The sequence below is a fragment of the Loxodonta africana genome, chromosome 3 (genome assembly GCF_030014295.1).
Source record: "Loxodonta africana isolate mLoxAfr1 chromosome 3, mLoxAfr1.hap2, whole genome shotgun sequence".
Classification (NCBI taxonomy): Eukaryota; Metazoa; Chordata; class Mammalia; order Proboscidea; family Elephantidae; genus Loxodonta; species Loxodonta africana.
The window spans coordinates 198000501-198018632 of NC_087344.1; the positions used below are offsets into that span (position 1 = coordinate 198000501).

Consider the following 18132-nt stretch of genomic DNA (forward strand, 5'->3'; position numbering starts at 1 on the left):
CAAAATTTTGCCAACGGAAGACAGAGTTTTAAAAAAGGAGATGAAAAAACTTAAAAAGGGATAAAACTTATATATACTGGGAAAATATGAACGAAAACAAAGCAAAGGTAGCAATTTTAATATGATGTAAAATGTAATTAGAGGCAAAAATCGTGAGAAAAACAGAAATGTCATAAAAGAAATAGTAGCTCAAGGAGATCCAATTATTATAGAAATATATATATCTAAAAATATAGCCTGAAAATAGTTAAAACAAGACTTACAGAACCATGAGGACAATTTAAACATAATTGTTATAACTGGAAATGTAAACTTTATTAAATTTTGGGTCAAACATATACAAATATTTTACATGATCTCTAATATTTAATATATATGAAGGGAGGATGAGAATGATTTTTGCACTGAACAGAAATAACAATTCTTATCAACAAAATATTCACATATACCAGGTCAGCAAAGGAAGCCTCAGAAATCAGAGGCAAATAAACTAATGGTATATAATCTGAAATCTATACTAAAATGAGAACTAAAAATATATGTTTCAGAACATATCACAAACTAGTAAATAACCCTTGAATTGAAGATCAAATCTTTACAGAAATTAAAAATACTTCAACCTGAACAGCAGGAAAAATGATTCATATTAAAATTTGTGGGATATAGTTAAAGTAGTACTGTGAGGTAAATTCATAGCTTTAATATATTTATTAGAAAGCAATGAATATTGAAAACAATCCAGATAAGCCCCCTCTAAAAAAAAAGGATAAAATTAGAGAATAACAATCTACAAAAAACAACAACAAAAGATTAACAAAACCAAATGCTGGCTTTCAAAGGATTAATAAGAGAGAAAACCGATTAATAAATAAGAAAATTCAGATAAGATACAGAGTGAAAAAGGAAATATGACTAAAGTCACAACAGAGATTTAAAAATAAAATATTATGAACTATACATGCCAATAATTTTGAATTATGGATAAATTCCTGGAAAAGTAATGCCAAAATTGACACAATAATTGAATAAACCAATAACCATGAAATATATTTAGATAATATTTCTCCTCCCCCTTCTCACCAAAAGTAGGATAATTTTTTTTTTTTATGATGTTGGAGTAGGGAAGTACTTCTTAAACAAGAACCAAAAAGCACAAAACTTAAGGCAAAAATACTTGATGTGATTGATTATATCACCATTAAGCAAGAACATACTTTCTGACCAACCCATGTAATCCAGAGAAACCTTCTTACAGTTCCATAAGAAGACTTGTCCAAGGTTGCTCATCACAGTGTTGTTTCTGGTAGCAGGGAATTAGAACCAATCTAGATGTCTATCTCTAGAAGAGGATAAGCAAAATGTGGTATGTGGTGGATGCAAAATATGATGGAATAGCATGCATCAGAGGCACTGAACTAGATGTATACTCAACAGTATGAAATAGAACCAAACATAGTGTTGAATGCAAAAAGTCATAACAAAATTGGAGCAATAGTACAGTACCATTTGTTGTTGTTGTTAGGTGCTGTCAAGTTGGTTCTGACTCACAGCAACCCTATGTACAAGACAACGAAACACTGCCCAGCCTGAGCCATCCTCACAATCATTGCCATGCTTGACCCCACTGCTGCAGCCACTGTGTCAGTCCATCTTATTGAGTCTTCCTCTTTTTCACCAACCCTCTATTTTACCAAGCATGATGTCCTCGTCCAGGGTCTGGTCCTTCCCGATAACACGTCCAAAGTACATGAGATGCAGTCTCACCATCCTTGCTTCTAAGGAGTATTCTGGCTGTACTTCTTCCAAGACAGATTTGTTCATTCTTCTGGAAGTCCGTGGTATATCCAATATGCTTCACCAACCATAATTCAAAGGCATCAATTCTTCTTTGGTCTTCCTTATTCATTGCCCGGCCTTCGCATGCATATGAGGCAAATAAAAATACCATGGTATCATGGATTGAATTGTTTCCCCCAAAATATGTGTCAACTTGGCTAGGCCACAATTTCCAGTATTGTGTGGTTGCCCTCCATTTTGTGATCTGATGTAATTGTCCTATGTGTTGTAAATCCTAATCTCTGTCTGTGGTTAATGAGGCAAGGGTAGATTATGTTAAAGAGAATTAGGGTGGGATGCAACACCCTCACTCAGGTCACAGCCCTGATCCAATGTAAGGATTGTTTCCCTGGGGTGTGGCCTGCATCATCTTTTATCTTACAAGAGAAAAAGGAGAGAGAAGCGAGCAGAGAGAGAGAGGGACCTCATTACCACCACGCAAGAAGAGCCAGGAGCGGAGCACATCCTTTGGACTCAGGGTTGCTGCACTGAGAAGCTCCTAGGCCAGGGGAAGATTGGACCTTTCCCCAGTGCCAACAGAGACAGAAAGCCTTCCACTGGAGCTGACACCCTGAATTTGGGCTTCTAGCCTCCTAAACCGTGAGGGAATAAATTTCTGTTTGTTAAAGCCATCCACTTGTGGTATTTCTGCTATAACGGCACTTAGATAACTAAGACACATGGCTTGGGTCAGGCACACCGTAGTCCTCAAAGTGACATCTTCACTTTTTAACACTTGAAAGAGGTTTTTTTTGTTTGCAGCAATACCATTTACGTAAATGTAAAAGATAGATATTTACAACCAACACTATATATTCTACAAGGGCACATAGATACCCAAGGACATGTATCAAAATAGTACAGAGCTGGTTCCTATTGGTGGGATGAAAATTGGGAATGGGATTAGAGAAGAAGTCAAGAAAAATGAAATAAAACAAAAGAAGGGCCTTCCACGATCTAACAGTGATAGTGAATTAAGAGCTAAGGAGTGTGATTAATTCGACTCTTCACGCCTAGGTCAAAACATAAAGAAGAGAATTAAGAGAAGAGAAGAGAGTAGAATCCAATTATTCCTGACTTGGAAAGTATTTTAGGAGTCAGCCAGTCTAATCTCTTCCCAGGGCAAGAATTCTCTCTCCTACGTCTTTGAAAAATATCAGACTCAACTTGAACTATAACATAGACTATTGGAGTGTAAGGATAGCTCTAGTGGGTTCAGAGTTCTTTCTTACATTTGGTTGAAAAACAATCAGTCATTGGTCCAAGTTCTGTTTGGCATTGTACCTGGTGAGTCTACTCCCTATGTTACAGAATAGCACTTCAAACACTTATAATAGCTGCTACAGTTTAAGTCTTCACTCTTCCAGTCATACACACCCAGGGGTTTCAGCTGTTCCTACTGGGACCTGGTATTCTGGGTCTTCTAAAAATTTCAGGGATTTATAGCACGGCATCAACATCAGCCATTAAATGTGACTTGCTCATTCGAGAAATGTACTGAATGCCTACTGTGGACCAAGTATTGTGCAAGATGCTATGCATGGATGCTTGGAAAAGAGAAATAACTTTTAGGAGAGCTATAATGAAAGGATCTTGATCTAATAGGCTCCATGTAATGGATTTTGAAATTTATAAAACTCAAGCAAATCTCTCTTATGCAGGATGAGTGACCACATTTCCTGGATTGATTTATCCATTTATTCAAAAAATATCAATTGAACATATTTGCTGGGCTAAGGATTGCTGTAGGTTCTGGAAACTGGAACATGCTTCTTAACACCATGGAAAGAGAATCAAAGACTTAGAACCAGATGGACTCAGCACCCTTAGCTTTCTAAATATGGTTGCATTTTGCTTCTCCTTTAGTTGGAGCCTCAAGGTGGTGGGAATGGTTAATATGCTCAGCTGCTAATGGAAAGACTGATGGTTCAAGTCCATGCGGAGGCACCTTGGAAGAAAGGCCTGGTGACTACTTCTGAAAAATCAGCCCTTGAAAACCCTATGGAGCACAGCTCTACTTTGACACACATGAGGTCACCATGAGTTAGAGTTGACCTGGCAGCGACTGTTTTTGTTTTTAGTTGGTAATAGCCATGGATTGCTGTGACCCGAGAGCTCAAACAAACCAGCTCACTGGGCAGTGGGGCAAAATGAACCACTGTGATTTTGAAAATGGGGAAGAGAAAGGGCATAGATAGAATTCAGTACATTCTGAACTAACCAGGTTTTAATTAATATTTGGAACCAGCAGAGAAATTCAAAGACATAGAAACCAATTCAACAAAACCTTCAAGAATGGGCTTCCAGTCAGTAACTTCCATGAATATTTCCTGGCCACAATTTCTGCATAGCACACATTTCCACACACAGTGGAAGACAGAAGGAAGTCCCAGCCTTGCTTTGGTAGCCCGTTCTTAGAACCTAGTGGAGAACCAGAATCACACATAGGAGAACATCTTTTTAAATCCCTACATGCATCGCTGCAGAAAATCACATCCATGCAGCAGAGGTGGTTGGTACAGAGGTGGAATTAGGCAAAACAAGGGAAAAAGTGTGTCCAGGGAAATGTTTGGCTCGAAGATCAATATTTAAAAAGAGGAGAGTTCAATGGAAAGTAACCCAGGCTGAGGGAGAAGGGTGAGTGGGAGTTCTAGCAATTTGACTGTAAAGTCAGGGCTTCCACCATGACTGAGACCAGTGCAGGCAGGTGCACAGAATCTGATGGCTGGACCCTGAGCCCTAACTGATCCTGTATACATCTTTATCACTCCGGGACTTTCCAACTCCACCTGACACAACCAGTTTGGCAGAGAAGTTGGGGCAGTTGTGTATCCTTTAGTCTAGCCACTTGCTTTATAGGTGAGGAAACTGAGACCCAGAGAGGGGAAGTGTTTGTTCAAAGTCCCATAGCCAATGATGGAGGCAGGACTGGAACTCAGGGTTTGTAATTCGATGCCAAGTGCAGTCTCTTCTGTACAAAGCTGACCCTCTGATTGCCCAGTAGGAAGCAGGGTGTCAACCATGATGTAGTGATAGTGCCTTTAACAAGTCAAGAAGAATAGGTTCAGGGTTCAGGCTAACCCATTCCATGAAATAAGAGTGAGAGGTGGAGAGGGGTTTTGAAGCTTCTCACGCTGTATGCCTGGGAGGCAGGGACATGGGGAGTGACTTCTCTGAGGCTGGTTAAACATCTTCAGTTACCCAAACATAAAGAAGTTGAATTTGTCCATAAGAGTTTGGCATTCCAGACCTATATCTACAAGAGAAGCAGGGTCACTTCATCTCTAACTTCCTTTGTTCAGTCTCCTTATCTTCAAGGCAAGACTCTCACATAATCATTGTTACCGTTCTCTGGAAAAGAAAAAAAAAAAAAAAATCCAGGAGTCACACCAACTAACCTCATGCAAGGGATAGAAGACTTCTTCCCAGGCATGGGGGAATCTCGATGCCACATCAAAGTGACATTTTCTAAAGCTGGGATATCACAGGGACTCTCAGCATAGAGGGTTCCTTCAAAAACCAAGCCTCAGAGCTTCTAGCACCAGAGGCCTCCATCCACCAGCAGAAAACCTTTGCCTCCTTCAGAGTAAAAACATCTGAAGCTTGTATGAAGGAGGCAAAGAAAGAGGGTGAGGCTGATGGGCAGATGTTGCCCCTTCAGTAGCTGAGGATTTGGGAGCTCACTCTGACAGGGCTGACTAAGCATGGAAAATTGCCATGGTGGAAGTTTCACCAGTTCTTGGAGGAGATCCCTGAGGGGTGCCCCTCTTGGGGTTTATGATTATTTCATCATTGCCCAGAAAATAAATATTACCAGCACCTCAACCCCCTCCAGCTCCCCATCTGGGCTTGCCTTAGATATCTAAAGTCCACAGCACATCGAAAGCCTCTCCGCCTTTATACTTATATTTTATTCTAGAAGTTTCAGTGGAAAATGGCCATGGGATCATGTCTCCAGCTGGGCCTATAGAAAATTTTGTGTGTGCATGGGCACACACTCCCCTGTGGGAGTGCAGGGGACAGTGAAACAATGACAGGATACAATGATACGGGAGTTTTGATTTTAATCACTAAAAACCCAAACCTAGTCTTGATAAGGACGTGAGAAGCTTGCTGTGACAGCCTAAAAGACAGCTTTGCTGTCAAGAATGGATGTGGAGTAATTTCCCATTCCCAGAGAACTCTCTGTCCCCTGCCCTTCTCTCTACCTAGCCCATAGGCTGTCATCACCATCACCTGCCCACCGATAACTGAAACCTTTAATTGAGAATATCACCATACATTCTACCATTAGAAAGCAGGATTAAAATGTAAATGCCTCAGGAAGTCTGAGTTCAATTCAAACCAAGTTGCACCTGACGGATACCAGATTATTTTGAGAGCAGATTTCAAGAGATGTGGGTAGGCAAGAGTAGTTACTTGTGATAGGATTTGAGGGATGTCAGCATGAATTCTCTGCACTCAAATTTACTTACCCATTTTCCACCATGGGGCATATCTGAAAGCATTTGTCACCTCCTACTATATAAATGAAGGTTTAGCAAATATCAACCAAAATTTCAAGGTTAAGCCATGCGGAGGGGGTTGAGGTGATTGTCTCTTTGGAAGATTCTGCCCATCTGTCCATTTATTTGCAAGTGGTTTACACAAGGTCACAAAATGAATCTGAAATCACTTTTTCTATCTGTGATGGCTAAGATTGTGTGTCAGCTTGGCTGGGCCATGACTCTCAGTGTTTTGGCATTTGTATAATGTTGTGATCACTTCCATGTTGAGATTTGATATGTGATCACCCCCATGATGGGATCTGCTGTGAGTAGCCAATCAGTTGAAACAGAGTTCCCTTGGGTGTGTGGCCTGCATCCAAATATAAGCAGATGTTCTGGCAAGGCTCAGGGGCTTTTGCTCCTTCTGGACCCTGCAGCTGGCTCCTGTTCATCTGATCTCTGGTTCTTGGGACTTGAGCTAGCAGCTTACCTGCAGTCTTGCCTGCCAGTCTTGGGATTCATCGATCTTCACAGCCTGTGAGCAATAAGCAAGAGCCCTGCTCTCTGACCCGCTGATCTTGGGTTCACCAGCCCCTGCAGCTGTGTGAATCAGGAGAAGCCTCTATCCTGATCCACGAACTTGGGACGTTCCAGCCTCTACAACCACGTGAGCTATTTCCTTGATATAAATCTCTCTCTATATATATTTATATGCTTTACTGGTTTTGCTTCTCTAGAGGGCCCAGCCTAGGACACTATCCTACCTGTCCTGGCATAGAAAACCCCATGTCTCAGCCACCTTCAAGGGTTAGAAAATACCAATAATGGGAAATGCCTCTTAGCAGAATGAAGCTTTTTAGACAGGACATTCGAGAAAGGGGCATTTCTCAGTATTTTTCTGGCTGTTGTTCATCTGCCATTTCATATGAATTTGGCTTCTAACAAAAATCAGTGCTTTTGTTTCTGTTCTTAACCAACAATAAGTTTGTTTAACCAATGGCTACTGCCTTTCCTTAGTTTTGTGAGCCTCCAAGTGGTATTTGTTGAACATAGTGAATTAGTGAGTTGGATTTGTGCTTGCTCTCCTAAAGCTCATCATTTAAAAATAGCCCTTTTGATCTTTACATGATGCAGATCAAAATAGCTAAACAGAAAATGCATTAAGCATTCAGCTAGCAGCCTGTTTATTCCATTATCACTGTCTCCTTAGATTTAGTTTGACCACAGTTCCACTTGCAGATGGAAAAGAGAAGTTCCAACAAGCAGACCACCTCGATTTTACCAAGCAGACCAGTGGGGGAAATGGGACTAAGGTGCCTTTCTGACTCCCATATGAAAGTTTTTACCATAATTATCATCCTGTGATATCTTTACTCTTCTCCATCCCAGGTTCCTGCTCGTTCTCATTATTGGGTTTAAAAGGTGAACCACCAGCCCTTGATGCGGTTTTTCATATTTGGAGATCAATTCCTTTAGGCTTGGAAAGACCTGTTTTTGAGCGTCTTCCGCAGTCTGCAAAAACACAAGAAAGCAAATCACTCATCATCGTATCGTTGTGAAATATGACACTTTTCAAAACCGTGGCTTTCAGGGCAGGCTGCTTCTGTGAGTCAACAAACAAAACAAAAATTAAAAAACAAAACAAAACAAACACATTACCATTGAGTCAAGTAGGACTCATGGTGGCCCCATGTATTACACAGTAGAAAGGGCTTTCTTGGCTGTAATCTTTACAGAAGCAGATTGCCAGGCCTTTCTTCCACCATGCTGTTGGGTGGGTTCAAACTGCCAACTTTTCTATCAGTAGCCAAGCATAAACTGCTTGTACCACCCAGGGACCTTAACTGAAAATAAGTGTCTGCTTAAGAACTCACACTGATCATAATATACAGAAACCTTCAATTTTAAGACCCACCTCTGATTTGAGCTACTCTGAGTAAAGTGGGTTAATAACCAAGAGATTCCCAGTTCAGCCTGGCAGGTAGAGTGATTCCCTCATCCTTGGCAAGTTTGTTTGGGGTACTTCCTGTAGACCTGCTGTGAAGGATACCCCTTCAGGAGCTTCTATCAGACCCCGGGCCTTACCGACTAGAAAATCGCTTTGTTATCTTAGGGGACTGAAAGAAGCAGACCTCTGATGGGAAATGCAAAATATACAATCTACGTACTTGATATCTTCATGAGAAGAAAATAAGGCAAAAGGAAAATCCTGATTTTAACTGAAAGCAGGAATGTCAGCATGACACAGGTAAATTGTAAAGAGTTGCTTTCTGTTTACCACCTATAAACCGAGTACCATTTTCAAATAGAACCTTATAGAAACAATGAAAAGGCAAAAGGAAGTTGCTTCCTCTGCCCATGTGTATTTGGTCTTATGATGAGGACTGTGGGTTTTCACGTGAGCACCGGGCCCGGCTACGAGAAAAGGTGATAAGGTTCTCTGACGTGTAGTCTGGTTAACCTCTGTGACAGAGACGCAGGCTGACACTTAAGCCATCTGCAGGGAGGCCTCGTAGCAAGCCCCATGTACTATAGGCCCTGAGTGCTGGCCGCCCCTCAGGGAGATGCCTCTCTGTGTCTAAGTTACAGCTGCTCTGCACGCATCTCTGCTTTGTCCAGATAAGAGACACAATAGCTCTGGGAATTAAGGAACCATCCAGAATTCCCCAAAGTACGCACCGCAAACCAAACATGTATTTTTTTTTTTTTTAATTTTAGTGAAAATATACACAGCAGAACACAGCTCATTCATCAACTGCTACATGTACAATTCAGTGACGCTGGTTATGTCCTTCACGCTTTATCACCATTCCCGTCATCTCTACTGTATTGTTTCATTGCCATCGACTTACGCTCACCACTCCCTAAACATGTCGTCAACAGGAAAAGGTGTTTTTAAATATGTTGGTTTTTAAAAAACATTGTGAGATAATTTCAGACTTACAGAAAAGTTGCAAAAACATGTACAAAAACCTCCCGAATTTATCCTTCATCCAGACCCCAGATATTAACAGTTTATTATATTTGCTTTTCCTTCTCTCTCTCTCTTTAAAGAGACATGTGTATATGTATTATTTTAAACATTTTTTGAATGTAAGCTGCGCATATGATGCCCTTTTAGCCCTGAATACTTCTGTATTTCCTAAAAAAGCAAAGACATTAACCTCACTACAATTACTAAAATTGGAAAATTAACCTTGAAATTGTACTATTGGCTAATCTACAGGCCTTAGTCAAATTTTGCCAATTGCATCAATAATATTAGTCTTTTATAGCAAAAAACCACCCAGTGCCGTCGAGTCGATTTCAACTCATAGCGACCCTATAGGACAGAGTAGAACCGCCACATAGGGTTTCCAAGGAGTGCCTGGCGGATTTGAACTGCTGACCCTTTGGTTCACAGCCATAGCATTTAACCACTACACCACCAAGAAAATTATATATATAAGGAGATCATTGCATCTTCTAATTTCTCTCAGATATTCGCAATGCACATTAGCATATTGAAGATTTCTGAGAAATCTTGCAGTAAAGAACCTGTTTAACTTTGTATGCAAGTGTTTCAGGACAATTATTTCAGGATACTCTAAGAAATTAAAAATTCAATTGTTTATTTATACTCTACTTCCCAAACCAGAGAATTAAATTCAAAAGTTGCAGAAAGGTTTTTCTGCTTAGCCTTCAATAAACCAGAAAAATAAACCCATAAAACTTCTAGCTGACTGATGCTTCCTTTTATATTTTTATTTTTTTATGGAGTCCAAGTCGGAGCCCTGGTGGTGAAGTGGTTGAGAGCTCGGCTGTTAACCAAAAGCTCGGCAGCTCAGATCCACCAGTCGCTCCTTGGAAACCCTATGGGGCAGTTCTACTCTGTCCTATAGGGTCACTACAAGTCAGAATCGACTTCCTACATGTTAATATCTCTCCCCACCTTCCCTTTCCCACCCCATCCTAGGTTATTATTTAGCCTTTTAATTCAACAGTGGTGTTGCATAAAGTCAAAGGTGTGCATTTGACCACTGGGGGAATCAGGGACTTATGAAGAACGAGAGCTGTGGCCTCCCAACTCCAGTTCCTTTGTCTTTCTCATAACTCTCTATGTACCACCCTTTTTAGAGTGCCTCCGGGTGGTGACATCTCAGGTTCATGAGATGATCTCAGTTTCCCCCCCTCAACTTTTTATGTTGTTGTTGCAAGAGTTCTTGTCTATTCTTACCTCCATACTGTAGCACCCTTGTTTCTGTTTGAAGATTCGGTATGTGTAGACCAAATTTTTAAACCTGTGGAAAGATGACTGTGTGAATTATAATATACTGATACACAAATCCAGGCAACATCTCCCATTATACCTCGTCTGCAGTGCCTTTGTCAACCTTGAATCCCCAAAAGAAATGGATCATTTTCAGGTGCTCTCATCTATAGGCATTTGAGAAACCAAGTGTTTTGAAATAAGGACACTTACTCTGATGGTGGAAGTCTGCAGCAAAGAGGATAAGGAGAGAGAATATACAACTTCCGCGATCTTGGTACTTCTCTCTAGCCTTTTTTTTTTTCTTTCACTTAGTTGTAAGTTGATACAGCGTGGAAAACAGCATTGGGTCATGCCTGTGTTGTTCATTAAATGACTTGTTATCGGCCTCGTTAGAGGTTGTCAGTTTGACAAAGACATAGAATATTGGGAATTTTGTCCAAGGAAGTGATGTGCTGTGTTCTTGTTTCTCACTGGAAAATGAGCCATTGGCTAAATAACCTAATCACAATTTAGGTAACAGACCCAATCTAGCAAAATTCAGAGTAATAACATAAATTACCATATTTCTTCAATTACAAAACCAGATGGCCTCAAGCCAACTTGACTCATGATGACCCCCTTTGAGTCAGAGTAGAACTGTGCTCCACAGGGTTTTCCATGGCTGAGTTTTCAGAAGTAGGTTGCCAGGGCTTTTTTTCAAGGTGCTTCTGGGTGGACTCAAACTTCCAACCTTTCAATCAGCAGCTGAGCACATTAACTTTTCACCACCTAGGGAGTCCTCTTCAATTACAAGGTGTCATCAATTGTAAGGTGCATCATCAATTTATAATAGCTTTCCAAGAGAATAACGCATACATTAAATGTTTCCATTAACTCTTGGACATGCTCTGATTTCATAGAAATACTAAAATATATAAAAACGAGAATCAAAAACATTGACATGAGGTTCAAGCTATCCATTTGATTCCTCCCCAGCCACATACATGCCAAGAAGTTAGTTGACTAATCTTTTGACTGAATTAATAAGTAAAAAATGATAAGACAGGGAGTCACTTATAGCTATAAGGTACAGTTGCTACTCTAAGAACTTTCCCTCTAATTGTGTGGAGGCTTTGAAAATTGACATCAAATCCCAGTCCCTTTTGTGGGGGTTTTCTAAGACCAGTAGGTGTCTTTAAATCCCATGGCAAACAATAAAGAGTTTTACATGAGTCCTTGTTCACATATGACAAGTATGTCCTTAAAGAACCCACAAGTCTGGGAAGAGATCTCAAAAATGTCTTTTCACAGATGGATTGTTCAAACTGGGATCCAAAAGCAGTCCATACATTGCATTTGGTTGATCACATGGTTTTTTGAAACCTAACTCTCGTATAGCCTGTATTAGATTCTTAAGTAAATGATTTTAATTACATTGTTGAATGTAATTAGGAAAATCTTCACTGGAGGAGTATAACGAGTACAACAGAGGGAGCTTCTGTAATGTTAATTAGTACAAAAGCTATACCAAATTATAAAGACAGACATTGCTCAAGTAAGGTCTTATTTTTGGCAAAGTATTTTTAATGAATAAAAAGCCACATTGCAGTAATACTTTACAAAGAAACTGATTTATATACCTAAATGCATTTGTTTTGCAATGTTTACCGGTAAATACTACAAGACATCACAGAACAGTGAATTTAGTATCTGTATTATATGACTGTTATTGAGTAGACTTAAAAAACTTATTTTTAATGCCCTCTGTTCTAATTTTTGGAGCCCTGGTGGCACAGTGGCTAACAGCTTGACTGCTAATCAAATAGTTGGCAGTTGGAATCCACCAGCCTCTTCTTGGAAACCCTACTGCAGTTCTACTCTACCCAATAGGGTTTCTACGAGTCAGAATTGACTTGACGGCAATGGGTTTTTGGCTTGGGTTCTACTTAGTATTTTATAAATCTGATTTATAAAACTTTTAAAGAAACGTGACTTTTCAGTATGCATTTACACTAAAGATATGTTAAAAGACCATGCTTCTGAAGGCTCTGTCCCCCATCACTAATGGTGGCAAGGGAGCCCCTCTCTAGCCTCCCAAGACTCACATCTTGCCTTTACTTTCTCCGTCTTAAATCCATCAGGCTAATCTTATTATGCCATTTATCCTGGTTTTTCACGGATTACAAGAGCTCCTAGTCTCAGGTCATCTTTGTATCCTGCATTCTAATCCCTCAAGACTCTGTACAGTCTCTGTTGTGTCCCCTTCTTCCCAACTCCTGAAACTCTTCTACTGTGCTCCCTGAAGCTCAAGGTCCACCATCATAAGGTTCCATGTACCCTCAACCTATTCTCACATCACCCATTTCACCTTCTTGCTCTAAAGGAAACCTGGCTCTCCCCTGAGGACACACCTTCTCCTGCAGCCCTCCTGCTTCATTCTCCCATCATTTCTCACTACTGGACCTGGAGGGGAGGCTAGCATTCTTCTTATCCTGCTTCCCTCCAGCCTATGAATCCCCAGCTTTGAATTTCATGCCATCAGATTATATCACCCACTGCTCCTCATTGTTGCTGTCATTTCCTGACCCCTGGTTATTACCACTCATTTCTCCAGGTTTTAGCTCCCACCTCATTGTCACTATTTTCAGTACAATTCCTGTCTAGATTCTGGGCAATTTCAATTCATGTGTAGATTATCCTTCAACACCCTGATTTCTCAGGTTCTTGAACTCCTTTCCTTCAATAATCTTGTTCTCCACCTACCCCAGCTACTCACTCCCATGCTTATAACCAGGACTGGCTACATAAGTTTTGGGGCTCAGTACAAAATGAAAATGTGGGACCCCTTGTTGAAAAATGATTCGGGATTTCAAGATTGTGACAACAGAGAATTAAACCACACGTGGAGCCCTCTGAGTGTGGGGCCCTGTGTGACCGCACAGGTTGCATGCTTATGAAGCCAGTCCTGCATTGACCTTATAATTGCCAGTAACTAATAACCTTTTCACGATCTCAGTTTCATGCATCCCATCCTCTTTCCACTACTTTCCATTTTTCAAGGCACCTTCCTCCAGTACGCTGACCCCAACAAACCCTTGATCCCGTGAAAACTCCAATTCTTTGATCTTGCCTACTTTTTCACTGTTCCTCACCCTCTTGATGTCTTTGCTTCTTTCTTTACACCAGTTGCTGTTGAGTCAATTACTATTTAGCTTAAATTCATTGCACACCACTATAATCACTGTATCTTTGACTCCTTTACCATCTTTTACTTTATTTACTCAATTAGCAAAACCAGAACCCTGATTAAATCCAACCCTCTGCAGCTGTATGTGACTGGGGAATACTCATAGCCATGTATACTGGTGTCACTTTAAACTAATGACCACAAACCCCAAGTGGGATCTTAGTGCATCTGGGCAATCATTTACTCCCCAATTCTCCTTGATGATGGTTCTTCCCCTCACCTTTCTACCCAAACCCCATCACCTCTTTTCCATCCTCACTCTTTTGTGGGTCAATTTATTTATTTTCATATTTAAAAAAAATTTTTTTATTGTGCTTTGTGCTTAGGTGAAAGTTTACAGAGCAAGTTTCTCATTAGCAATTAATACACATATTGTTTTGTAACATTGGTTGCCAACCCCACGATGTGTCAACACTCTCCCTTTCTCAACCTCAGATTCCTCATTTCCATTCATCCAACTTCCCTGTCCCTTCCTGCCTTCTCACCCTTGCCCCTGGGCTGATGTGCCCACATAGTCTTGAATACGTGGTTAAACTACGTGTGTTAATATTTGTTTTATGCCCATCCGATCTTTGTCTGGTGACTTCAGTACTGAGTTAGAAGGGTATCTGGGGACCATACTCTAGGGGCTTCTCCAGTCCCTGTCAGACAAGTAAGTCTGGTCTTTTTTTTTTTTTTTTTAATTAACTTTTATTAAGCTTCAAGTGAACGTTTACAAATCCAATCAGTCTGTCACATATAAGTTTACATACATCTCACTCCCTACTCCCACTTGCTCTCCCCCTCTTGAGTCAGCCCTTTCAGTCTCTCCTTTCGTGACAATTTTGCCAGCTTCCCTCTCTCTCTATCCTCTCATCCCCCCTCCAGACAAGAGTTGCCAACACAATCTCAAGTGTCCACCTGATATAATTGGCTCACTCTTCATCAGCGTCTCTCTCCCACCCGCTGACCAGTCCCTTTCCTGTCTGATGAGTTGTCTTCGGGGATGGTTCCTGTCCTGTGTCAACAGAAGGTCTGGGGACCATGGCCGCCGGGATTCCTCTAGTCTCAGTCAGACCATTAAGTTTGGTCTTTTTATGAGAATTTGGGGTCTGTATCCCACTGATCTCCTGCTCCCTCAGGGGTCCTCTGCTGTGCTCCCTGTCAGGGCAGTCATCTATTTTGGCCAGGCACCAACTAGTTCTTCTGGTCTCAGGATGATGTAGGTCTCTGGTTCATGTGGCCCTTTCTGTCTCTTGGGCTCTTAGTTGTCGTGTGACCTTGGTGTTCTTCATTTTCCCTTGCTCCAGGTGGGTTGAGACCAATTGATGCATCTTAGATGGCCGCTTGTTAGCAATTAAGACTCCAGATGCCACATTTCAAAGTGGGATGCAGAATGTTTTCATAATAGAATTATTTTGCCAATTGACTTAGAAGTCCCCGCAAACCATGTTCCCCAGACCCCCGCCCTTGCTCCGCTGACCTTTGAAGCATTCATTTTATCCCGGAAACTTCTTTGCTTTTAGTCCAGTCCAATTGAGCTGACCTTCCATGTATTGAGTGCTGTCTTTCCGTTCACCTAAAGCAGTTCTTATCTACTGATTAATCAATAAAAAACCCTCTCCCACTCTCCCCCCCTCCCCCCTTCGTAACCACAAAAGTATGTGTTCTTCTCAGGTTTACTATTTCTCAAGATCTTATAATAGTGGTCTTATACAATATTTGTCCTTTTGCCTCTGACTCATTTCGCTCAGCATAATGCCTTCCATGTTCCTCCAAGTTATGAAATGTTTCAGAGATTCGTCACTGTTCTTTATCGATGCGTAGTATTCCATTGTGTGAATATACCACAATTTATTTACCCATTCATCCTTTGATGGACACCTTGGTTGCTTCCAACTTTTTGCTATTGTAACCAGAGCTGCAATAAACATGGGTGTGCATATATCTGTTTGTGTGAAGGCTCTTCTATCTCTAGGGTATATTCCGAGGAGTGGGATTTCTGGGTTGTATGGTAGTTCTATTTCTAACCGTTTAAGATAACGCCAGATAGATTTCCAAAGTGGTTGTACCATTTGACATTCCCACCAGCAGTGTATAAGAGTTCCAATCTCTCCGCAGCCTCTCCAACATTTATTGTTTTGTGTTTTTTGGATTAATGCCAGGCTTGCTGGTGTGAGATGGAATCTCACCGTAGTTTTAATTTGCATTTTTCTAATGGCTAATGATCGAGAGCATTTTCTCATGTACCTGTTGGCTGCCTGAATATCTTCTTTAGTGAAGTGTATGTTCATATCCTTTGCCCACTTTTTGATTGGGTTGTTTGTCTTTTTGTGGTTGAGTTTTGACAGAATCATATAGATTTTAGAGATCAGGCGCTGGTCGGAGACGTCATAGCTGAAAATTCTTTCCCAGTCTGTAGGTGGTCTTTTTACTCTTTTGGTGAAGTCTTTAGATGAGCATAGGTGTTTGATTTTTAGGAGCTCCCAGTTATCGGGTTTCTCTTCATCATTTTTGGTAATGTTTTGTATTCTGTTTATGCCTTGTATTAGGGCTCCTAGAGTTTTCCCCATTTTTTCTTCCATGATCTTTATCGTTTTAGTCTTTATGTTTAGGTCTTTGATCCACTTGGAGTTAGTTTTTGTGCATGGTGTGAGGTATGGGTCCTGTTTCATTTTTTTGCAAATGGATATCCAATTATGCCAGCACCATTTGCTAAAAAGGCTATCTTTTCCCCAATTAATTGCCACTGGTCCTTTGTCAAATATCAGCTGCTCATACGTGGATGGATCTATGTCTGGGTTCTCAATTCTGTTCCATTGGTCTATGTGCCTGTTGTTGTACCAGTACCAGGCTGTTTTGACTACTGTGGCTGTATAATAGCTTCTGAAATCAGGTAGAGTGAGGCCTCCCACTTTCTTCTTCTTTTTCAGTAGTGCTTTGCTTATCCGGGGCTTCTTTCCCTTCCATATGAAATTGGTGATTTGTTTCTCTATCTCCTTAAAATATGACATTGGAATTTGGATTGGAAGTGCGTTAAATGTATAGATGGCTTTTGGTAGAATAGACATTTTTACTATGTTAAGTCTTCCTATCCATGAGCAAGGTATGTTTTTCCACTTAAGTATGTCCTTTTGAATTTCTTGTAGTAGAGCTTTGTAGTTTTCTTTGTATAGGTCTTTTACATCCTTGGTAAGGTTTATTCCTAAGTATCTTATCTTCTTGGGGGCTACTGTGAATGGTATTGATTTGGTGATTTCCTCTTCGGTGTTCTTTTTGTTGACGTAGAGGAATCCAAGTGATTTTTGTATGTTTATTTTATAACCTGAGACTCTGCCAAACTCTTCTATTAGTTTCAGTAGTTTTCTGGAGGATTCCTTAGGGTTTTCTGTGTATAAGATCATGTCATCTGCAAATAGTGATAACTTTACTTCCTCCTTGCCAATCCGGATGCCTTTTATTTCTTTGTCTAGCCTAATTGCCCTGGCTAGGACTTCTAGTACGATGTTGAATAAGAGCGATGATAGAGGGCATCCTTGTCTGGTTCCCGTTCTCAAGGGAAATGCTTTCAGGTTCTCTCCATTTAGAGTGATATTGGCTGTTGGCTTTGCATAGATGCCCTTTATTATGTTGAGGAATTTTCCTTCAATTCCTATTTTGGTGAGAGTTTTTATCATAAATGGGTGTTGGACTTTGTCAAATGCCTTTTCTGCATCAATTGATAAGATCATGTGGTTTTTGTCTTTTGTTTTATATATGTGATGGATTACATTAATGGTTTTTCTGATATTAAACCAGCCTTGCATACCTGGTATAAATCCCACTTGATCAGGGTGAATTATTTTTTTGATGTGTTGTTGGATTCTATTGGCTAGAATTTTGTTGAGGATTTTTGCATCTATGTTCATGAGGGATATAGGTCTATAATTTTCTTTTTTTGTAATGTCTTTACCTGGTTTTGGTATCAGGGAGATGGTGGCTTCATAGAATGAGTTGGGTAGTATTCCGTCATTTTCTATGCTTTGGAATACCTTCAGAAGTAGTGGTGTTAACTCTTCTCTGAAAGTTTGGTAGAACTCTGCAGTGAAGCCGTCCGGGCCAGGGCTTTTTTTTGTTGGGAGTTTTTTGATTACCGTTTCAATCTCTTTTTTTGTTATGGGTCTATTCAGTTGTTCTACTTCTGAATGTGTTAGTTTAGGTAGGTAGTGTTTTTCCAAAAATTCATCCATTTCTTCTAGGTTTTCAAATTTGTTAGAGTACAATTTTTCATAATAATCTGAAATGATTCTTTTACTTTCATTTGGTTCTGTTGTGATGTGGTCCTTCTCATTTCTTACTCGGGTTATTTGTTT

General features: G+C 40.4%; 1 protein-coding gene across 1 annotated transcript in view; it reads right to left on the reverse strand.

Annotated features, from left to right (window-relative positions):
- Window positions 1-233: 233 nt before the first annotated feature.
- The window catches only part of SH2D1B (SH2 domain containing 1B), a 37408-nt gene continuing 19509 nt past the window's right edge, over window positions 234-18132 (reverse strand). Inside the window, exons 2-4 of the mRNA XM_003415022.3 lie at window positions 10540-10603; window positions 7670-7835; window positions 234-5187 (exon numbers count right to left, since the gene is read on the reverse strand). Coding sequence (XP_003415070.1) covers window positions 5150-5187; window positions 7670-7835; window positions 10540-10603 — 268 coding nt within the window. The 3' untranslated portion in view covers window positions 234-5149. The remainder of the gene's footprint in view (window positions 5188-7669; window positions 7836-10539; window positions 10604-18132) is intronic.